General features: G+C 33.4%; 1 protein-coding gene across 5 annotated transcripts in view; it reads left to right on the top strand.

Annotated features, from left to right (window-relative positions):
• Positions 1–1,078: 1,078 nt before the first annotated feature.
• The window catches only part of LOC124357957 (vascular endothelial growth factor receptor kdr-like), a 76,550-nt gene continuing 52,987 nt past the window's right edge, over positions 1,079–24,641 (top strand). For 3 of the 5 annotated variants that reach the window (XR_006922011.1, XM_046810122.1, XM_046810120.1), the window contains exons 1-5: positions 1,079–1,125; positions 2,695–2,851; positions 3,351–3,478; positions 6,051–6,228; positions 23,759–23,910. Coding sequence is in view for 4 of the 5 variants with exons in the window: in XM_046810122.1 (XP_046666078.1) it covers positions 1,123–1,125; positions 2,695–2,851; positions 3,351–3,478; positions 6,051–6,228; positions 23,759–23,910 (618 nt within the window). In the remaining variant the exon portion in view is untranslated. Of the gene's footprint in view, positions 1,126–2,694; positions 2,852–3,350; positions 3,479–6,050; positions 6,229–7,525; positions 7,662–23,758; positions 23,911–24,641 lie in introns of those variants that run through there. The other 2 variants (XM_046810121.1, XM_046810124.1) reach the window with 2 other exon arrangements.

Raw genomic sequence — 24,641 nt, 5'->3', positions numbered from 1 at the left:
TTGTCGACAAAAGATGAGGAACTCGTAGTAGACAAGGGATCCAACTTCACGTTGACATGTCGCAGCATCTACCCTGTTAACTGGACCTACCCTCACTATATAACAGTTGATAACGAGGTAAGTTACATAAAATTACTCAATAAAGGATATTCCCCCTCTTTATTTCATGCTCTTTTTGTATTTTTATGTTAAATATGGGTTTTATAATAATGTTTAGTCAAAATGTTGTAACTAAACAGTTGTAAAACTGTTCAGCTGTAATCCTGTAATCTATAAATTACAAAACTGTAATAATAATTAGTAGAAGAAAAAAAAACATTGTATAAACAATGTTTGAAAGAAAACATGTTGTAGTCTACAGAGGCTTTCCTACAGTTTGGTAATGTTTTATGATTAAAAATAAACAACTCTGTAATAAATAAAAGCTTGCAAATATCCTAAGCATTTAAAAATTTTACTAAAATTTAGTTATTTATACAATATTATGTTCTATAAATTTATTATTCCACTGTGTAGAACAACAACAAAATTGTTAAATATTCTTTTGAATAATTGTTATTGTTTTCAATGTTTATATATTCAGGAAGGTAATTCTCTAATTGATATAAAATGTATTTCTTCTTCTTTTTTGGCTGACATGTATATTATATATTACTTCTAATAAGTAACTGAAGATAAGGTATTTACCTTGAGGGTACCTTTTACATCATTCCAGACTGCTACCAGACACATTATGGAATAAAGAAACAGAATATTGTTAGTTTTGTTTGAAAATCTAATAACTATTGTAGTAACTGCTGTAGAGTTTACAAATATACCATCGATCTATCAAGCATAAGAGGTGTGTTCAAAAAGTAACGGGAATTTTTTTAAGTTTTACGGGTTTGGATATTTTAATTGCCAAGATTTTTTTATGTTGGTACTCATGCTCCTGAAGTATAGTAAAATTTCCAGCTGTATACATTGTTTACTTTTTCAGTGGCAGCTGCTAAGGTTAGAAGTGTTTTATGTACTCTGCGATTTTCTTTTGTTTAAAAGATGAATCAAAGAATTTGCACCAAATTTTTGTGTGAAAGATGAAATAAAGTGTAACAAAGAGTGGGAAAATATTAACAAAGGCCTATGGTGAGTCTGATATGAGTAAAACAAGGATTTACAAGAGGTATAAACGTTTCAAAGACGGTCGTGAAGACATTGAAGATGGTTAAAACTTCAGAGGATGCACCAGCACACCAACAACCGATGAAAATGTGAAAAATATGGAAAAAATGGTTATGAACGATCTGAGTTTATGATTAGAGAAGTTGCTGATGATGTTGGCATCTGGCAGCAAAATATTTTTCACAGTTGTTGAATTTTGAGCAAAAACAATGCATGGCTATTGCACCATGACAATGCACTTGTTCACACTTCAATGCTTGTTTGTGAATTTTGGGCAAAAAAACTGTACAGTATTGATGCCCATGCCTCCATGTTCTCCAGACATGGCTTCGTATGATTTTATTTATTTCCAAAAATAAAGAGAACTTTAAAGGACTGTCTTTTAACAAGCATACATGACATTAAAAGTGCATCACTGAAAGAGCTAAAGGCTATCTCTAAGATCCGAGTTTGAGAAGTGCTTCGAGGATTAGCAGAAGTGCTGGCACAAATACATAAGGGACTATTTTGAAGGTGACAACACTAATACTTACTTACTCCCAGGGCCATTTATATCGGAGGTGATATTTAGCCGCACCAACAAAGCTCCTCCATCTTGAACGGTCCTCTGCATCCTCCTCTGAAGCGCCCATCTTCTCCATATCAGCCTTCACCTGGTTCCACCATCTCACTTTCGGTCTCCCACGGGGCCGTCTTCCTTCTGGGTTACCGTACATTACCCTCCTCAGTTTGCACTCCTCTTCTCTTCTCAAAACATGGCCCGCCCAACGGAGTCTCCTGCACTTTATTTCCCCTATTACATCCGTACTATTGTAGAGCTCCCTGATTTCTCTATTATGTTTTCTTCTCCATACCCCTTGTTCATATGATGGCCCATAAGTTTTACGTAAAATTCTATTCTCGAAAACTAGAAGCTTTTTCTCATCCTTCTTATTAAGCCTCCACGTTTCAGATCCGTACAAAAGCACTGGACATATAATTGTTTTGTATATTCTAGTTTTAGTTTTGTGAGAGAGAGATTTGGTTGAAAGTATCCTATTGCATGCATATACACATCTATTTGCTGAGTTGATCCTATTTTGTATCTCTGGTTCATCTGTGTTTTTATTTGATATTGTGACCCCAAGGTACTTAAAGTTCTCCACTTGTTCGAAAACATGCCCATCAATTTGTAGGGGTCCTCCTCTTTGACAACACTAATGGAGAGAAATAAATAAACATTAAAAAAATGAAAATTCCCATTACGTTTTGAACATACTCATATTACAACATACATGCTATTCTTCACTTGCCAACTGCAAGCTATTCGGCATGATGTTCTGTAGGTAACCTGATGATATATCATATTTATATTATGGATACTTCACTTTCCATCTACTAAATACTGATTGTCTCAATACTAAACTTGTATGATGTTATGTAGCCAACATGAAGATGTATGATGTATACTGCATGGAAACTGGATCACTTACCATTGACTGAAGATAGACTCTCTTGTTGTATGATTATGATGCTGTAACATCTTGTTTTCAGGAAAGATCCATCCCTGAAATATACCTTGGTGTGGAGGAAGGACTTTACGTCGCTAAACTGGCCATGTATCATGCGTACTTCATGGATACTGGATACTTCACTTGCCATCAACAGAACGCAGACTTCCTTGTTGCCCAAGTCTATGTTTATGTCAGAGGTAACTAGAGTAAAAGCAATATTACTCACTGACCATTCTAAATCCAGAATTTCCTCTCACCATATGTTGGATACTTAACGTTATAACTATAATGCTAATACGTAAGTTATTGCACTGAAATAATTTTGTGATTAATTTCTTAATTAAATATGGCTTAAATAATAGATTTAATCTAATTAAATTTAAATAAAATAGACCAATACATCAAGGCAAAGATATTTAGGTAGTTATCATACATAGACCAACACAGAGAATTTTCTTTTTCAATACAAGTTGAAGATTTTTGTTATTGAGTGTATAAATATTCAGTGCCTTGTTTATATAAAGAATATTTTCTGTGACAGGATCATTTATACCCTGTAGGAGACATTTTATACTCATTCTTAAATACTTTCTGTCACAACTTCTCTCCCTCCATTACAGAATGATGAATATTTTACAAACGCAATCTATCAGGCGCAATCTGTTATTGTATAACAATGATCCATTGATGTTACAGATGAAGACAACTTCCTGGCCATGAACAACACGATGATATTTAACACGAAACAGCAGGGAGATACAGTCGAGATCCCTTGTCGCCCTACAGACCCTTCACTCACTATAGAACTTTTTAAAGATTCTGAAGTAAGTAGTGCCATTTTTCTGGTATCTATACCATTCGCATACGTTTCAGTGCGTATTTTCTGGTTACAGAAATGCAAATTCTGAACGAATGAATGAACAATATATTTTAACCAGTGACGTAGCTAGGATTTTGCTTTTGGGGGTTGATGAATATATTGAAGCGCACACTACATGGGGTGGAGGGGGTATAGATAATTTAAATCTGCATTTAAATAAATTAAGAATAAAACCTTAAAAAAAAAACCTTTTTTTTTTAAAAAACTGCTGTATTTAAAAATAGATTGATATATATATATATATATATTTTTTTAATTTTTACACCTTTTTGGAAGATTCTATCCCCCTCCCTAGTTATGCCCCTGATCCTAATATACTTGGGTATGATCAATTATTTGCACAAGAGTCACTTGAAGAATGGTGTTTGTTCTGAAATATATGAGGGTTGTTTTATTTTCAACTTTCGATCTCGCCCTGAGGTGCCTTTCTACATTTGCCTCAGAACAAGTTCTTAAACTGGGTTACTTAGGCGTATTTGAGTCAAAGCTGTGTACGGAATAATATTTTGGGGATTTTCTAGTGTCATCAACTTTAATAGAGTATTCACTCTTCAAAAGAGAGCGTTTCCGATCTAGTGGGATCCTTACCTTGGCCTCCCTTCTCATTTTTCATTCGACAATGTTTGTTTATCAAAATAAAAATCTTTTTCCACATTTAAATCATGACCATAACACACGGCACAGAAATTACCTAATTTCAGGTTTCAGACTCAACCTTTTCAAAAACTCAATTTTTTATTTTGGTCCTAAACTCTACAATTTACTTCCAAATGTAATCAAAATTCAAACAAATTTAAACAGTTTCAAAAACTATTAAAGATTTACTTGATCGGGAAGGCTTTCTACAGTCTCCACGAGGCTCTTGTGATACCCATGTCTTGATTAGACCGATTTTTTTATAATAAGAATAACTTACAAATGTTAAAAGAATTTATTGTTTTTTACCTTTAAATTGTATACTGTTTTGTTGCTTTTTTATAATTACTTTTGATACCGATGTTTTGACTTGCACAGAAAACCTTTGAGTTCTATTGTGTCAATAAATTATTCTTATTAACGCCATGACGGCCAGACACGTGACAGGTCCACGGTGCGCACAGTAGTTGATTGTACATATTCCCTGATACACCATTTGTCACTGCCGAGTTCAAGTAGTCAGTTTGTGCTGAGCTGCAGTTGCTTAAACATGGCCGCCTCATTATTAGCGTTATTAGTGTTATTCATTTCTTGCAATCGTAAAGGAATAGTGAAGCAGAAATCCATTGGAGAAGTACCGTGTTTACGGAGAAAACATTATGATGGTGTTGTGCGTAAATCGTGTCAAAAGTTTAAAGATGGCCGAATGTCAAATACAAGGATCAATTCGAGAAAAGTCAAAGCTGAAGCCATTCGGCAATTTTTGTGGTTGACAGTCAACATCTTTGGCTTTCTGCACTACTCACGTACAACACCATCATCCATAATGTTATCTCCATAAACACAGCACATTCGCCGATGGATTTCTGCTGCACTATTCCTTTCTGCTTGCAGGAAACGAATAGTATTTCTCAATTTACATTGGGCGGGAGAATCAATAGAGGCGGCTGTGTTTATGCGACTGCAGCTCAGCGCAAATTTAGTACTTGAACTCAGCAATGACAAATGTTGTTGCAGGAAATATAACCGATCAACTACTGTGCTCACCGTGGTCCTGCCATGTATCTGGCTGTCATGGCCAAGATCGGAGGTTGAAAAAAAGAAGGGTCCTTGTATCTAACTTTGGTTTGTACCTATAAAAAAATTTTATGATTGCTCATTATTTTTGTATTGATATGGTCTGTGATTTAATCTTGACTTGTGTTGTTGTTATTACTGTCAACTGGGTGGTTATAGTGTCACCTTTTCGTCCCAAGACTTAAAAGTTCCGATCCTGCTTAATACATGTCATTTTCATATATTAACATAATACGTAATCATAACACTAACCGTTTAACGTTGTATTCAAATAATAAATACCATTGAACAATGTGTTGAAATGGTTTTGTGCTGAATATGTTTCATTATTTACAAAAAATATGTTTTTGTGATCACATTAATTTTGGTTGGTGAAATTACTGAATGTAACAAATTTTAAATTGCCTTTTAGAAAAAATTTTGTTTAAATGAATAAAAACAATCCTTTTTATTGTGGTTTATAGTAAGTATATTTTATTGCATTTATCTTGATATTTTACTGCCATTTAGACATTTATAAAAAATTCCAGTTATTACAGATTTACAATTCATAAAAAATTTCACACTGAATAATTTATTAGCTCTTTTATTATTGTTTTTAAAATTTAAACTAAAATTTATTTTCTTGTGTCTTTTATTAAGTTTTATATTAAACAAGTCCATAACCCAAACTTTAACACTGATATAGGTTATACCAAACAAAACACATTGAACAGTAGTATAACCTGTTTCGCTCATATGCATTGTGTACAGTACACCTACAAGCTTATGTGGTAGTAAGAACTAACCAGAGTTGTGTGTAGAGAATAATCAAGCCTGGCCTCCATGGTGGCACGAAGGTGTCGTTTGACAGACGTGCAGGATACACGTTTGCCAACCTGTCAGATAAAGACAGCGGTACCTACGTTTGCACACCCATGTCCGCTAACCGCACTCTCTCGTCTCAGAAAGAAGTCGGCACATATGTTCTGTTTGTCTACAGTAAGCCATTAACAGGTCTAAGCATGCTGCTTCGTGTGTGGCTGGCATGATGCAGCTGGAACGTTGAACGTAGTTTTTGTTATGCTGCACCTCATGTGTGTCTGATATACCAACTTATGTATATATTCTCTGGTATAATGTCATGTCAGATGAAATTTGCAATTCATAAAATGTAGACACGTAAACGTACGTATTCTTGAATGTTTGAAATCATTATAGTGTTAATAATTTGTATAGTGATAATTCACCCTTTCTTGTAAATTTATTCTGAACCTTCTTTTCCTCTTAAATTTAATTTATTTGTGTGCCATGGATATGTCAGTAGCCAGAGTTCTAGAAATTTACCAGTTCATAGATTCACATTTAATCTTATTTTAATAGTTTTCCTCATTTATAGTTTAACGACACTTCCGTGGTCACACTGTTTAATACATATTTTACATGTATATTTGTACAGTAACGTCATACAAGAACTATTCCATGATCAATTATAAATATATTTCTTCAGGTCTTGCCATAGCACTTCAACTTTATTAGTCATTGTAATACCATAAATGCCATTTTACTCGTAATAATACAGGGAACTGTTGTTTTATAGCTTCATTAAACTAAGGTAACAAAGCATCAAAGGTAATATAGAAAATATGTGTCTATTTCTGTAATTGTCTATTTACCAGATACAATTGACCTACAATTCCCAGTAATCAACATTAATTTATGCATGTATAACTTACAGAAGACATTATAAAGAGTTCTTTTTGAATTGGTAAAGATACAAAATTTATTTAAAAGTTTTTGGATGTTATATCAGAGTTGTTGGAAACATTTTTATTGTAACAATTCATAAAAGGGTAAATGCTTATAACGAGTAAGCAAAGATTCATAACTAGATCTGTAGATTTGAGCTATGAAGTACAAAACAAGATAATTTCTTATACACTTTTAAATAAACAAAAACTAGCAATGTGAGGTATATTTCTCAATACTGCATTATGAACTCTTTAGTATTATCAGTAAAATGACTTTGTTATCAGTGTATGTGTATTAGAATGTTGTTTCAAAAGTTGTTCTGAATATATTCAAGTCATTATGTTGGTATTACATTAACATACATCTATTGAGATAACATTTACATTTAGTCTTATGTATTACTGTATATACACATATTATTTTATTTTTTCTAGGCAGCTTATATGCATCTCAGAAGAATCCTGCGTCTGACAACTAAACTGTGTCATGAGGGCAGTAATGTTAGTTCTGAGGCTGTATTTTAAATTTTACCAAATGTCTTTTTCAGATTTATCAAGACGTTGATTACGATCCTCGCAAAGGATTTTCATTTGTAGTAAAAGGCATAGAAGACACAGGCTTTTATGAGTGTGTTGTAGAAAGTATACCTTATTGCAACTACCACTTACACGTCGTTTTTCAAAGTAAGTTAATTCCTGTGTACGACTTGTGGTGTACGGCTTTCTCTAGGGCCTCATCTCTATGGTTTGTGGTCTAACATACTAATAACTCTTCCACTAACACAGTACCTGAGTTGTGGGTATTTTGTATTCATTCTATTCTTGCTATTTATTGATGTTGATTATTGTAAGAATTATTGCAAAATCGGTTTATATCAGTTACATGTTATACTAAAGTTGATTACTAAGCTACATGTTGATACATTAAAGTTGATTACTGCAATATCGGTTTGTATCAGTTTGTATCAGCTACATGTCATATATCAGTTTGTATCATACATGTATTAAAGTTGATTACTGCAATATCAGTTTGTATCAGCTACATGTAATGCTAAAGTTGATTACTGCAATATCGGTTTGTATCAGCTACATGTAATGCTAAAGTTGATTACTGCAATATCAGTTTGTATCAGCTACATGTAATGCTAAAGTTGATTACTGCAATATCAGTTTGTATCAGCTACATGTAATGCTAAAGTTGATTACTGCAATATCGGTTTGTATCAGCTACATGTAATGCTAAAGTTGATTACTGGAATATCGGTTTGTATCAGCTACATGTAATGCTAAAGTTGATATTACTGCAATATCGGTTTGTATCAGCTACATGTATATGCTAAAGTTGATTACTGCAATATCGGTTTGTATCAGCTACATGTAATGCTAAAGTTGATTACTGCAATATCGGTTTGTATCAGCTACATGTAATGCTAAAGTTGATTACTGCAATATCGGTTTGTATCAGCTACATGTAATGCTAAAGTTGATTACTGCAATATCGGTTTGTATTAGCTACATGTAATGCTAAAGTTGATTACTGCAACATCGGTTTGTATCAGCTACATGTAATACTAAAGTTGATTACTGGAATATCGGTTTGTATCAGCTACATGTAATGCTAAAGTTGATTACTGCAATATCGGTTTGTATCAGCTACATGTAATGCTAAAGTTGATTACTGCAATATCGGTTTGTATCAGCTACATGTAATGCTAAAGTTGATTACTGCAATATCGGTTTGTATCAGCTACATGTAATGCTAAAGTTGATTACTGCAATATCGGTTTGTATCAGCTACATGTAATGCTAAAGTTGATTACTGCAATATCGGTTTGTATCAGCTACATGTAATGCTAAAGTTGATTACTGCAATATCGGTTTGTATCAGCTACATGTAATGCTAAAGTTGATTACTGCAATATCGGTTTGTATCAGCTACATGTAATACTAAAGTTGATTACTGCAACATCGGTTTGTATTAGCTACATGTAATACTTAAAGTTGATTACTGCAATATCGGTTTGTATCAGCTACATGTAATACTAAAGTTGATTACTGCAATATCGGTTCGTATCAGCTACATGTAATACTAAAGTTGATTACTGCAATATAGGTTTGTATCAGGTACATGTACTGCTAAAGTTGATTAATGCAAGATTGGTTTGTATCAGCTACGTGTGTACACTAATGTTGATTCCAAGAAAATGTCCTCCTTTTTGAGCCCATATTAAAATATAAATTTGTGTAACATGTAAAATTATAAGAGGCAAAACCTGTTTCTTCCCTGGGCCTAGGGTGTAGAATGGATACATTTTTTGGCCACAAATGATTTATTTGAATTCTGCCCTAATTCAAAACTCCTAGGGATAGACTTCGCAAGGAAGGTGTGATGTTAGTTAGGCTAAACTATTTTTGAACGAGTTATGGCAGGTGCTGCGGGTACTTGAAGCACAAGTGGGGCAGTTGTGGGGCACACAAAGAACCAATGTTTTGCCCACATCCTAAAACAAAAAGGTTAAAGTTTTTATGAACTTTAAACAATTTTATACTCTTTCAGTTCTGGAATTAGATGTATCTAAATCAAATATATTTATTATTTGTATTAATTAAAGAAATGATATATTTTTAATTTTTCAATTACCCAAAACTATTATATCTTTTTGTTTTGCATTTTGATTTAAATTGTTTAGTTATGATTATTTTGTTTTTTTTTATAAGGATATTTAAAATAATGTTCGTTGTTAAGAACAGCTGGACTGATGTGCCTATTTTTGTTTTTAAATGCTTGCAATATTCCAAATTAATCTTTTTATAGAGAAATAGTGGAAAATATGTATAGATCTCAGAGTATTCAATGAAACGGGAAATTCCAATCATTTCGAAAGATAGTAGTGGACTGTAAACAGCAATGACAATGTATAGTACTATCTGAGTTTTAGTACACAGTACATGGCACAATTTAATATAATGAATATTATTTAAACTTTACTATAAAATTTAATATAATGAACGAAATTGTGAATATATACACCGATTGGGATTCCTGGACATCATGGCAAGGAATATTTACAGCAGCTGAAGGAATTAAAACCGAGTGACTGGGCTAACATGATCGGAGCCATTTTCTCCTCACTAAAATATTTGAGGAATAAGCAAGCGCAGCGAGCTTGTGGCCATTACAAATAAAATTAAGGGGGGAGGTGGTCATGGAAAAGCCACATCATCTTTTGTGACATCAAATTGACGTCATGAGTGAGGGAGTGCTAAATCAAGCGCACTTTCATAAACTGCCCTGTATACAAATATAACTCCAATTCCAGATACTCAAAACTTTAAAACTTCGTCCAAGGAGCGTCTAAGTGTTTACTTAAAAGCTTGAAAGAACTTTTGATTAATAACTAATCTCAAAACTAGGGTAATAAGCCTCATAAATAATCAAATGAAGATTCCAAGAAATAAAGAGGCCAAGTCCAATTCTTGAATTTTTATTGATTTCTTTTTTAATGGTTGGAAACTGTTGAGGACTGTCATATGGTCACCATAATTGTGGAATACAAGAGCCATGTCCGGTTGAAAATGGTGTGAGAAAAAACCCTATACTGGGAATAAAGGATGCAAGTCCACGATCATCCATGGAAAGTGCCTTAAATGTAATTAGAAAGCATATTTCAACATTCCCGTCAAGGAACAGTTATTTAAAAGTGTACTTGGATGAGAACTTCAATAAAGGTAAAATGTATGATTCGCTTAAGGAAAAACACCCTGATGTAACAATGTCTAATGAAATTTATAGACCAAGTATTTAACAATAAGTTAACATTGGGCTTTGCTACCTTATAACTGATACCTGCTCTTATTGTGATAAATATCAAGTAAAATTAAAATCACATAGCTTGGGAAAAACACAGAATCAAAATTGAAGGAGTGAAATAGAAAAGGAAATTAAAGAAATTGAAGCTGATATTGCTTGTCACTTGGAAAAAGCTGAAAGATTCTATACAAAAAATCAAAAGCCAAGAAAGAGTCAAAATCAAATTCAAAGTAGGTGGCTATCTGTATGGATTTTGGATACAATCTCCTTATGCCAAATATAACAACAAATTATGTGTATTACAAATGACAACTGTTACTTTTAGATTGCAATAAAGATGTGTTATCCTCTTTGAGAGCTTTTTCTACTTGCACCCAAGGCTGTATTCAGCTTTGGCAGGCTCTGGAAAAGATATTTGGCCTGCCGTCGTGTCCCACCACCCGCCCTGTACGAGTACGGCAGGCCCTGGTAAAATCATCTGATAAAACCGGTCTGAGTATGGGCCTGCTTGTGCCCTGAAACCCATGTGAAATAAAGGGAGTAACAATGTTTGTTCTATGTCACATGATTTTGCACATAACCACCTGTCTGAGAATGTGACAGAACTTGAAATTTACAGTGATTCATGCAGTGGGAAAATCAAGATCTATACAGTGTTCAGATTTTTACATTACTTGGTTCACAAAGAAAAAAGATTTGAAAAAGTAACTATGTTATTTCCCATTAGAGAACATAGTTCCTTAGAAGTTGATAAAAATGTCGGTTTGATAAACAAAAAAGGTAAAGTGTGAAACCCCTGAAGACGGGGCAGACGTATCAAAATTACCAGATCTAATCCTTCCCCATTCCATGTTTGACTCTTGAACAAAACGCAAGCCACTTCTGGTAGTGAAGAAAATGTATTCACGTCATGGAAAACACTTCTTGACCCATTGCATTTTATGAAAACCTTAAAACTAGGCCAATCGGAGGACTTGTGGTGGATAAGAACATTTCTGAAATACAGAATTGGTTTACATGCAATGGCAGATTTGAGAAAACTTCATTGTAACTGGTTGAGCCAACTTCGAAAAGATACCCGACGGATTCCAGCTCCTGTAGAATTCCAGCTGCCACCATTATCCTACAACCTTGAGTACTGAGTTGTTTTCTATTCTATAACAATATTAAATGCTTCAATATACTATTTTTTTAACTATTTATTTTAATTTAAGTTTGATATTTTAATACTAACCTAAACTAATCGATTACTCACCCGGTTTTTATGCTGTATTTGTCCGTTTTTCACAGGAAAAACCTATATCAATCAATGATGCCATGTTTAAGAGCCTACAGTTTTTGAAAAAGTTTTGCAGTGAAAATGCCATAAAAATGTGCGATGAACTTCCATTTAAAACCAGTGTCAAGAAATAAAAGTGATGCCAGATTGATGTTCAAAACTAATTCTAACTAATTTCATAATTAATTCTTATTTGTTGTGTTATATAGTTTTTCAAATAAAATAGTGGCTTATAGATTGTATAGTAAGTCAAACGTACTCATGATTTCTTGTTCCTACCAAAAAATACGGGGAATAAAGGAGCTAAATCCATTGGTTTTTAGCTCTTTCTTTCCCTGGAAACCACATTTTAAAAGCTAATATTTTTTTTAAGTTTGATCCAAAATAAACTTAGTAAATATAGCAGTAACAGTAAATTGCTAAATAGTGAGAATACACTAAATATATAGAAATGTTCAAATTAATTTTAAATAGCTGTGCAAAAGTGTTTGTAATAAATAATCGGCTTTCCTGAGAATTTTACTAAAATGTAACAGCCCCTTTATTTCCTGTACTTTTTAAATATCATTTGAGTTCATCCTGGAAATCAGATATAAAATTTTGATGGTTTATCTAAATACAGCTTATCCACTGACAAAAATTCTGTCATTTGCTTAACAACTTTTTGATTACCTTATTTGTACCCTTGTGAACAAAAAGGGTTGTCAATCACAAAAGTAAGTAAGAATAGAATACAGAATACAGAATACAGAAATCTTTATTCGTATACATGGAGTACAGAATTGTGTCAATATAATTTAGTTGTACAATCAGGTATTTAAAAATTTCTTCTAGAGTGTAATATGGTTTCTGCAGCAGCCAGGCCTTGAGTGCTGTCTTGAAGTACTTCTCATCTCTGCGTCTCTTGAGGTCCTCTGGAAGATGATTGAAAAGTTTTCTTCCCCATGTATGTAGGTTTCTTTTCAAATAGGGTCAGGTGTGTGTGGGAGGGCATAGTCACAGGCGTTTCTGGTGTCATAGCTGTGTGTGTCACCTAGCTGGTCAGGTTTCTGAGCTATTGTAAAGCAGATGGTCCTCGCAGATGTAGAGTGAGACAGCTGTCAAGATCGCTAGTTCTCCAAATGCCTGACGGCATGAGTCTTGAGGAGTCAGTCCCGCAAGAATTCGAATTGCTTTCTTTTGTAGAACCAGAAACCCGCTCCCTGTTTCTTACTGAGGAGTTGCCCACACAAGTAGTCCGTACCTCAGATGAGATTCAAAAAGAGAGAAGTATGCTGTCCCTGGTAGTATCATTGTTACAAGTACTTTTATTCTTTTAAGAGCATAGATACTAGAGTTGAGCTTGCTGCAAAGACCATCAATGTGTGAGTTCCAAGAGAGATTGTCATCTATTGTTATGCCGAGATACTTAGCTTCATTATCTTGGATTATTTCAGGTAAGCCATAGTAATCATTGGTTCTTCGGCCTTTCCATATTAATTGTTGTGTTTTGCTCTCATTAAGAACTAGGTGTCATTATGTTGGCAGTATTGCTTTGTCATATTCAGGGCTATAAATGAATTTATTTCAAGAGATTCTGTGTCTTTTTTTTGCAATAAGAAGAGCGGTGTCATCTGCATATAACATAGCTTGGGCCCAGTCAAGAAGATAGCTTGGTAGGTCTCATTTGTCAGCAATATGAAGAGCACTGGTCCAAGTATAGATCCCTGAGGTACACCTCTAGTGAATTGGGAGCAAGGTTGATCTTGCTTTATGGGATGTGTTGTTTCTGGTGTAATTTACTTCCACTAGTTGCTGTCGATCTTTCAGGTAGCTAGCAAGCCAGTCATGTGATGCTCCCCTAATGCCCATATTCCCTACTTTTGGAGCAGTAGAGAGTGGTTTAGGCAATCAAAAGCCTTGCTGAAGTCTAGTAGCATGGCGGTAACTGTTTGTACCTTCTTCAAGTTTGTCGATAATAAACTCTGTCAGTTGAACTATAGCCGTGGGTGGTGGATCTTCCTCCGTAAGAAGCCATGCTGTTGAGGCGTCAAGATGTTTTGAGTAGTCAGGTGTGCTGTCAATTGATTCAGAAAGATTTTTTCAATTACTTTTGATATCGTTGGAAGAATCGATATAGGTCTGTAGTTTTCCACTGATGTTGTATTGCCTTTCTTGTGTTTAAGGAAATACTTTTGCAAGTTTCAGTTTCATAGGAAAGACACCTTGTGAAAACGACAGGTTAATTATGTGACATAAGGGATTTGCTATTTCATCCTTACAGTGTTTTAGGAGTGTGGAAGAGACTTCATCGACACCTGCGGCTGGTTTCGATTTAAGGGATGTGAGTATATGAAGGACTTCTTCCGGTGTGGTTGAGAGTGGGATGAAGTCAGGTACATCGCCATAGTCTTTCCATGTTGTTAGCTGATTATTTATGGCCTGGTTTAGCGTTACAGAGAGTGATGTCAGCTATTTTTGTAAAGTAATGGTTGAAGTGTTCAGTTATTTCCAAAGGGTCCTGGATCAGTTTTTCATTGATTATAAGTTTAAGTGGTTCGTCCTTTTTACTGTTATTGCATTTTTCGTAGTTAATAACCTCCCAAACAGCCTTTTGTTTGTTATGTGAGTTATTAATGAAGTCTGAGGTTGACTGTTTCCTCAGTTTTTTCAAGTAGAGGTCATAGTTCTTTTTTCTGATAGCTGTTTCTATTTTATCACCCTCACTGCCAGTTGTTAATTCCATTTCCAGGGATCTTAGAAAATGTTTTCTCAACCTTTCAGATTCTTCATTGGTTGCTTTGAATTTTGATTTTATTTTCGGGCGGGATTTTTTGTGTGGACATGTTGCATTAAGAGTTTGAATGAGTATTTCATGAAAATATTCATAGGATTCTTCCACAGAAGGGGAGTTATATATACATTTTGCCATGTCTCTAAATGAAGCAGGTTTTTTGAAGTAATCTAGGTTTTTCTGTGAAAAATGTCTATTGGTTAAAATGGGCAAAGGTAATTTTTTGTTCGGAATACTAGCTGAGCAGAGCTGAGCTTTGTGGTCTGAAAGGCCAGTGATAATTAAATCAGCGTCAATTTTACCTATGTCAAGGTTAGAGCAGACAAAGTCAATTGATGATTTAGAGTTCAGAGTTACTCTAGTGGGTGGGAGATCTATCCTGGTGATGTTATGACTGGCCAACATGTCTTTAAGTTTTTGGTTTTTATAGTCATGATTCAGCCCATCTACATTAATGTCACCCATGATTATAGTAGGACATTTCCATGTTGGAATAAGGTCCAGAGTACTAGATAAAATGTCAAGGGCATAGTCAAGGTTTCCACTTGGTGGTCTGTAGACTCCAATTACATAGATTGTGGTTTTTGCCAATAGTCACATGTACTACTACGTGAGTTTCACACGTAAGTTTTCACAAGCAAGCTCATTGTTAAATTGTGTACTTGGTTTCCTAGTGTTTCACTGGACAAAATTGCTACACCTCCTTTTCTGCAGGTATGCCGAGAGAAGCCTCCTAATTAAGTTGTAGCCTGGCAGTCTAGTACTTGAGAGCTGGTACTCTTTAAGACCATGCTCTGACAAGATTACCAGGTCAGGTGAATGAAGTTTCTAGAATGTGTGTCAATCTGTTTAATTTTCCCACCTAAGCAGTCTATGTTTTGATGAAATATCCTTAGTTGATTTCCTTGGTCAATAAGGTTGTGATTAGTTTTTCTCTGCTTTTTTTTTGGGAGTGAGGGTTTCTAAAAAACTATTTTCAAGAGTGTTTTGCAGGATCAGCTTCTGAGTGGGAGGAGGAGATTTGCACAGGAGCGGAGTGTGGTCTGGTGAGAGTATAGAAGTAGTTGTTATTTATGTTTTTGTAAAACTCTATGTGTCTATTAAAAAATGCTTCTATGTCTTCACCATTGGGACGGATCTTTGCAGTTGATGGTGGGTATTGTATCTGTGTTAAATGAAGAGTGCAGTTCAGTTTTTTCTGAGTGGTTTGTCTGGCTCCAACTATGTCAATTTCCGTAGAACAGTTAGGTTGTTCTGGAAGGGGTGTTATATCATTCAGTTTTTTATAAGTGGTTTGTCTGGCTCCAACTATGTCAATTTCCGTAGAACAGTTAGGTTGTTCTGGAAGGGGTGTTATATCATTCAGTTTTTTATAAGTGGTTTGTCTGGCTCCAACTATGTCAATTTCCGTAGAACAGTTAGGTTTTGTTCTGGAAGGGGTGTTTATATCATTCAGTTTTTTATAAGTGGTTTGTCTGGCTCCAACTATGTCCAATTTCTGTAGAATAGTCAGGTTGTTCTGGAAGGGGGTGTTGTATAATTCAGTTTTTTATGAGTGGTTTGTCTGGCTCCAACTGTGGTCAATTTTAGTGTTGTATTTGGCTGCCTGAAGCGAGATGCTAAAAGCAGTCTTTTTCCTATCAGAAAAAACTGTTTTGGCACAAAATTGTCTTGTTTTTGACGTTCTTGGACCAGATATATGTGTGTTAATTCCTGGTGTAGTCAATTCACTTGCGCTGGGAGTTTAGATAAATTTAGAGTCTTAAGCTGTTCTTGTAGTTCTTTAACAACGTCCTCCATTCGATCTTGTCTCGTCTTCACTTGAGCTAATTCTGTCAGAGCGAGGCTGCTGGAGTTTATGACAGGTGTTTCTTCATGGACTGTTTGAGTTTCTATGTCTTTGAGCATTTTAGTATCTTGAAATTGATCTGACTTTTCAATCTTTGTTAAAACTTAGTTTTAAATCTGTATAATTATTGTGTTCTATCACGTTAGTTTTTTTTTGTCAGATGTTGATTTAATTTTTCAAGATCCAGTATTTTTTTTCTTTTGTTCATCTAGTGAAAAGGTTTGCATTCTGTCATTCTCTTCAAATAAGTTTTGTAATTCTAATCTGTGCTGTTTTTCCTTTTCCAGTTGAGCCAATGTTTCATGCAATTTTTCCTGCAGGGTTTCTATTTTGTGCAAAAATGTGTTTTTCTTGTTCAGTCATTTCTTCCAGCTTCAACTCCAACCCTGCAAAAGTATCTTCTAATGAGGATTTTTGTTTTGACAATATCTGAATGTCTCTTTTGAGATTATTGTTCTCCTTCAGTAGGAAGTTGCCAGCTTCAGCCGCTATGGTCAAAGAGGTTTCCATGTCTGTTTCTTCTAGATCTTCATATTTTTGGACACTTTGTCTGACCATTTCTAGCTCCTCTGCCAAGCTGGAAGTTGTTGAGATTTTTCTCCTGATGTTGATGACCATGTTCAGCAATTTTAGGTGCAGGCCCTGGTGACTGACCATTTGTTTTGATGTGATCCTGTTTAGTGGTAGAATCAGGGATGCTGATGTTGTATTACAGTTTTTACATGTCCAGTTGGTCGATTTTCCTCTTTATTCATTTTTTTTCAAATGTTTTTCAGCAATGTTTACACATCCAGCATGGTACCATAGGTTGCAGGGACCAGTACAATAGATACCAGAGAATTTTACACCTACACTACAAATACCACAGGGATATTTAGGTCCGGATGTAGTCTTGTTCTTGGACATTTTTGAGAATTATTTACTTATGTCAGGAAAATAATTGAAAATAAAAATTGTTAATATTTTAGAAAGAGGAAGTCAGTTGTCGGATTGAGTGAGATATCAAGTTGGCAGTGGCAGTGCCTGAGGCAGAGTAGTTGTGTGCACTGTCAGCAACTGCTGGGTCACTGCTCACCGTCTGTGACCTTCTCACTCTGTACTTTCTGCTGTATAGCAGGTGTGAGCTGGAGTAAGGGTTTTTGGCACTTCACTTTACTTACCTGATAAGCACAGGACCTGCAAAAGACAGAAACTCTGGGAAATGATTTATTTTATACACTGATTTTTCTATACTTGCCGGTAATAATTAAGAATACAAGCAGTTATTGTAATTAAGAGTAACTTCAGTGGTGCGCCAAAAGTTGAAGTTTGAAGGATGCAAATGTTGAGTTTAGTTCCATTTCTCCTTCTGCTTAGTGCACACTGTCACAGACTTCATTTCCTGGAATCTGCAGTCAACATCTGTCTGAAGAGATAAAAAAAGGCAGTGACAAAGAGGTTCAGATTTTAGACACTGCACTAAGCAGAAAGTGAAATGAACTAAACTCAACATTCCCATTGATTCAACCCTTTCCACAATGTCTATATTTTGAAGGATGGTTTGAAAAAATTTGTTTAGTACTACCAAATACATATTTAACACAAAATTTAAAAAAAGTACACATATATTTTCTTTTATTATGAAGAGAATGTTTTCAATGCAGGTGTTGTGATTCAGATAGTCTTAATACCTTTAATGTAGTAATGTCGCTTTTATGCACTTTTGTGTTTTGAATTTCCATTTATTGTTTCTAGATCTAAAATCTGTACATAATCTATTTTAGAGAACAATTCTGAGTGACGTGTGGAAATTTTTTTTATAATTTATATTATTAAACTTCTTTGGAAGCAAAATTTTACTGTAGCAAACATAAGTGCCCTGAAAATATAACATGAAACTTCAAAAACGGACAATAAAACTTGTAAGATTAGTTAATTGGATTATAAGTAATAGAGGTAATTTTTGTTTATAGTTTAAGGGATGTCATATCCTGGTGTTGTTATTAATTTTTTAAGAGTTTCATACGATCCAGCAATGATGAGGAAATTTAACAGTAAATAAACCCATATTATGGTTAACAAAAGAAATTCACATACTCCGTTGAAGAATGTGCTCTTTTATGACATTAACACGTTCAAAACGACATCTTTTTTATCTGCCGTACAATTTTTCAATAATTTTGGTAAAAAACCATAACCTTTTTTTTTACGTTAAACGTCTAAGTATAATGAGAAAAGTATGAAATTTTGCACAAAAAAAGTAATTTTAATATGTTTTGTTAGTATTTTGTTTCTCCATGCACCCTAAAAAAGGAGTACCTAAAAAAATTGATTATCCTTAAAAATTAAGCAATCATGCCCCCGATGAAGTACACGATAGTCTGAGGTAATTATTTAAGCACGGGATCAAATTTAACAAACCACCAAGAGAGGCAAACAACAAAAATGCAATAAGGAAATGCATTGTAACGAGTACCATATCTGGTGCACGATCCGCTTTACGAAAGCCTGGTATTTACCCGATCAGGTACACGACAGCATTTGTGAAAGATTGTGTGTGCCTGATGGAGCAAACATCATTGTGAACAAAAAAAATTGTGTTAAAAAAATTCCAATTAGATTTTTGCTTTGTCTATTTAGATAACATCAACTGATTCTCATCATCAAATTTTAAGAATTTAGTTTTACAAAAGTTAAGTGTTTCTTATGACTTTAGTAGTACTGTATTATTACAAAGTCACTTTGCTTTAGTCAATTTACTTGACTATTATAAACAAAGTAATTAAGTTTATTCTAACTAAAAACTTAGTTTTATTTATTCTGTTAAAAACTTGGTTTTTAACAGTTTCTTCAGGTGTTCTATTCATTTAATAACTGACTTGATGTTTTTTTTTATTTTCATTGCCTTAATTTCCTTTATCTGGCTTTATCTTGACAAATCTTTGCATGTTTTGCTAAAAACGTTTTATTATTTTGTGTTGAATGGGTGTTCTTGTATAATATTGAATAAGTTTACTAACATTCTCAAGATCAAATACTATTTATAAATTCTCTTGTATAAAACTTACTTTACTTCTGTTTGATGTAACAAAAGAATTTCTCTGTTTTTGTATGTGTGCATGTTGTATTGTATATGTTGTGTATAACTATTTGTATTTTTCACTGCTGAACACTTAGTAGTGGGTGGCGGTTCATATCATTGTTGTGATACCAGTATCAAAACTACTAGTATGAGTAGGTAAGTGTAAGTAATATTCAATCCTTAACATAATCTATCTTCCTTTATTTAAACTTCATTGTAGACATTGAATAGTTTAAAAGCAACAGGAATGTTGAAGACAAATTCTATTGATTGTTAAGTGTATTGAAAGTAATGAAACACAATTTTGAAAACTGGTATCTGTTTTCTTCTTTAAGTTGGTGTAATCGATTTCGGGTTTAGAGAATATTTGTTATGTTAAATTCATAGATAGCTCATTAAAAAAACTACTTCCCTGGATGTAAAAAAGTAGGTCAAAAATGTTGTGATCACTGTATTTTAAATTAAAAGCATTTAAATTATGAAATTTAGACACTTTTATAATCAGGAAATAAATGGCTGAAGACAAAAAAATTGAAATATTTCTGAATCACATCTTTAGGGAGTGACATTTTTTAATTCATTTATTGTGGCTTCTGGAAATTAATTTAAAATTAAATATAATTTTTTTAACTTACATGCTTTAAAATGTTTTTCTTAATGAAATTAATTACGTTTTACAAATAAAAACATGTCTCCTAGAAGTATAACCCATGTACATGATGTAAAAATTTCAAATTTCCATCTTTAAATGTTTTTATATCTACCTGAACACAAAATGCTAAAATCCCTGCTTAAAATGCGTGTAAGTAGTTTATTTTGAGTTATAACAAAAATTGTTTTTACTTTTTCTGTATTTACGGAAGTTATCATATAAAGCTACAAATATAACATAAAATAATATTTTCCAAATCCAAAAGTGATTTTACCACTTGACTATAATAACACACAATCTAAAACACTATGTTAAATATATATAGAAAATTTAACAAAACTAAAACTACTATGCTGAATATGTCAGAGTGTAGCAAATTAAATAGAGAAATTGTTTGTGAAACTCTTCACTTAAGTGAGATATACAAAGTTTAATGTTAGTCACCACTGCAGGCTGTACACTATGTAGAAAGCAGAATGTGAACAAGGGAGCTGTTATCTGTTTGTTTTAATCTAATGTTTTGGGATTCTTATTATCGGAACAAAGTAGCATATGCTAGTTCCCAAACATTGTGTCTGAGTAATTTGTATTCCACTTGTCTGTAACATTCCTATTACATTTTTATAACTTTTGCTAGCTGTAATCTATTTCCGAATGTATACATTTTGGTGCTTAATACAAATTTATTACATATTTAATATTCTACTAGTTGTTTTACTCATTTATAATTCTAATTTGAGCCATACCTATAGTGGGTGTTCCAAATTTTATTCACATCGAAAGGATTTTGGAATCTATAAAAGATACAGCAAAGATTAAATTGAAAACTTTTGGGTAATAACAAGACCAACAAATCAATGTTCAGTTAATTATTGGTTGCGTCATTCACTCGCTGCACTCAAAAACCTTTTTTGGTAATAATTTTCATACTGTCACACCTCTTTTATTAGTACTTTTAATGGAACATTTTTTACATGAAATAATTATAACTTGACTGTTAGTTCACAGCACATAGTATTGGACTAAGCTGTTTAGTGAAATATAGAATTTATATGAAAAGATCAGTCTATAAATGATAGTTTCTGACATTTTTGTGACTGATTAGCACAATAGCATGTTAGTTTCTAATTGTTTCATATGTTATACTTTTATAAAAATCATATGCAAATAATTAAACTGAAAGTAAAAATCATAATATAAAAATGTTTAAACAACCTAATTAAATTTTTAATGCATCTTATTTTACTTTAAATCAAAATGTCCGTTAGCCTGCATATTTTTAAGACTTGACGCTGTTGGATCTTCTGGGAAAAAGTCACTAACATACTTACACACAGAGTAACACGCAGTGTGCGCGATGCAAAGAAAAGGGGCCATATTGAGAACCTTTTGTAAATTAAAAGTTACTTAAAAACTGAGTCTTTACGTTAACATTCCTATTACATAAAACTATGAAGTTATTAATTATATCCATTTTTTAGTTATAATAAATTGAGTTGCGTTATAAACAACTACGTTGTTTAATTATTTTTATATGATGATTTTTATAAGATTATGAAAATACAAAAGCATTTGAAACTAACATGCTACTCTGCTAATCAGTCACAAAAATGTCAGTAACAATAATTTTTAGACTGACCTTATCAAATAAATTCTATATTTCATTAAACAGCTAATTCCAACACTATGTACTGTGAACTATCGGTCAAGTTTACAAAATACTATCCATTTGAGTAGCAAAATAAAAACTCCCTTCTAACAACAACAAACATGGGTTTTTACGAATTATTTCATGAAATCCACAAGGAAAGTATAATGTACATGTATTTTTAAAATTATTAAAAATCTACTTTCATTTTATTTAGTGAAAATTGGGTCATTACATTTAAAACACTGAATTGAATCCTACATGTCCTGCTTGCTGTTCTTGAAAATTGTTTCATTATATTTAAAAACTTGAAGCTCAGTCAAAATTTTCAGAAATAGTACATACAAAAAAGGTTTCATAATAAATTTCACAGACAATTTGATGGATGGTACAACTGAATTTCATGGTACAATATAAATTGTTTGTATTAAATTAAAACATATTTTACACTCCTTTTGTAAATTGTTTTATGGTCGACAATAAATTCTGCAATACTAAAAAGAAACTCACATTTTGGTACTACTTATCTAAATAATATTGTGCTACTAAAAATATAAATTGCTTTTTCATGATTTGAAATTTAATACTAGAGGGTATATTGTTTTACAAAACTTTAATAGAATAGAAACATTTAATTTATCCTATAAAAGTCTCAGTATGGACTAATGGTTTCAAATACACTTGTATAAAAATGTGTAATTATATTGTATTGTGTTTTGGGTGTAAGTTAAAAGGTTATAACTTCTTAAAGTTTAAAAGTGGTGAAACATACCATTTTATAAAATTGTGTTTTTATATACAAACTTTGACAATGTAAAAAAAATACATTTGCTTGAGCTCCAAACTGGACGAGTACATTTGAATAATAAAAGTGTTTGAATTTAAAGTTGACACAGACCTTGGCTGTTACACAAAAGTGATTTATGGAAAACCCTTGCTTCTTTCATTCAATTCCAAAAAAACACTGTAAACAAATAAAATTAATGCTATAAATAAGATGTCCTTTGGCTTCAACTTTTGATGTAACAGTAGATCCTTTTTTACTAATCTTGATGATGCTATTAAAGCTTTATATGCTTAACTTGTATCACTTATGTGGTGTTCCATCAAGTGTAATATTCTTGTACACTTATTGCTGGAATTACCTGAACATAGTTTAGTGAAACCTTATATGCAAAATTACAACCATTGTGATTTTAAAATATACAAATTCAACATAAATAACATATAAAACAACTATCTTTTTCAATGTATTTCAATATTTTTTTCATCTTCAAAATCAAAATTAAAGATTTAATGTACTACTTTAAGAATAAACATAATCTGTAACTGCTCGCTGCTTAAAAATCCTTCTTACAGATGACCAGCAGTCTTGGTAAAATTTATTGGTTATTTTTTTATTAACTGGCAATGCTGGATAAAATTGTGATATAATATTTCCAAATATATGTAACCAAAACATGTTAAACTAGGCTATACCGTTATATCTAGACAAAGTAAAGATGAGATTGATAAATTTAGTGCTTCAAACGTAACTTGAAAATGAAAGATAATTTCTGAACAATCCTCATATTTTTTCCAACAATTTTCAATCTGCTAGAGCAGATTAGAGAGCAATTAGAGAGTGTGACCTAATTGGGTGCGTTACCACGGTCGATAGGTGTGCTTGTACAAAACACAAAATGTTAAAGTTTTGGATTTATTGTAGGAAAGACATCGTCTATTGAGAAGCCACACATCACGGTGAGTCACAAGATTGCAGCTGTCAACACAAATGTCAGTCTCACCTGTTCCATCCATCACAACCTGGATGTCACCGTGGTGCTGGACTGGGTGCTGCCAGACCCCAGGCTCAATAAGGTAAATAATTAGGCACTGAGTACATTTTCATTTCATATTCATAAGAAACCACACAGCGTGAGACACAAGATTGCAGCTGTCTACACAAATTTTGGCGTTGTCTGTTCCATTGATCACAAATTCAATGTGCAATAGTTATTAGAATGTATACGATACAATCAGATATAGGAAAAACACAATGTTGTAACATCTTATTTTTCATGTTATTTTTGTTCTTTTATAAGCTGAAAAATTGCACTTAATCCTAAAAGGACTTTTTCACTGCTTCCGGAATGACAGGATATTGTGGATGGATAATGCTGGGGTAGGGACTGCCTCCTGTTGAGGTCTATGAGGAAGGATTTTGGGCATATATCACTCATGCCTCCTTGGAAGAAGGCCAGGAGGCCAGCTCTGTACCAATCTCTCCTGTCAAAGTAGGCAGAGGGTGGCACGTCCTTATGTCTAGGCTAGCAACAGCCCTTAATACTTAAATAGCCCCACCAACTCCAACAGTCATCTCTCACAGTAGACTATACCTATCAATCTACCCTTGTACCCCAGAATCTTGACATTTGTGGTTGGCGATGTGCACCTCCTGGACATCCATAAGGTTGCCCAGATTTAAGTGACACATCGGTTTTTGCTGTACCCAGTGTGAGTTCAAGTGGAAGATATAAATCATACAAAAGTGAACCCTCCTGGATCATTATTTTTAGTCAGTAGTATAGCACCATTTAAATAAACTTAAT

The sequence above is a fragment of the Homalodisca vitripennis genome, chromosome 3 (genome assembly GCF_021130785.1).
Source record: "Homalodisca vitripennis isolate AUS2020 chromosome 3, UT_GWSS_2.1, whole genome shotgun sequence".
NCBI lineage: Eukaryota > Metazoa > Arthropoda > Insecta > Hemiptera > Cicadellidae > Homalodisca > Homalodisca vitripennis.
This window is presented reverse-complemented; position numbering and strand designations above follow the sequence as displayed.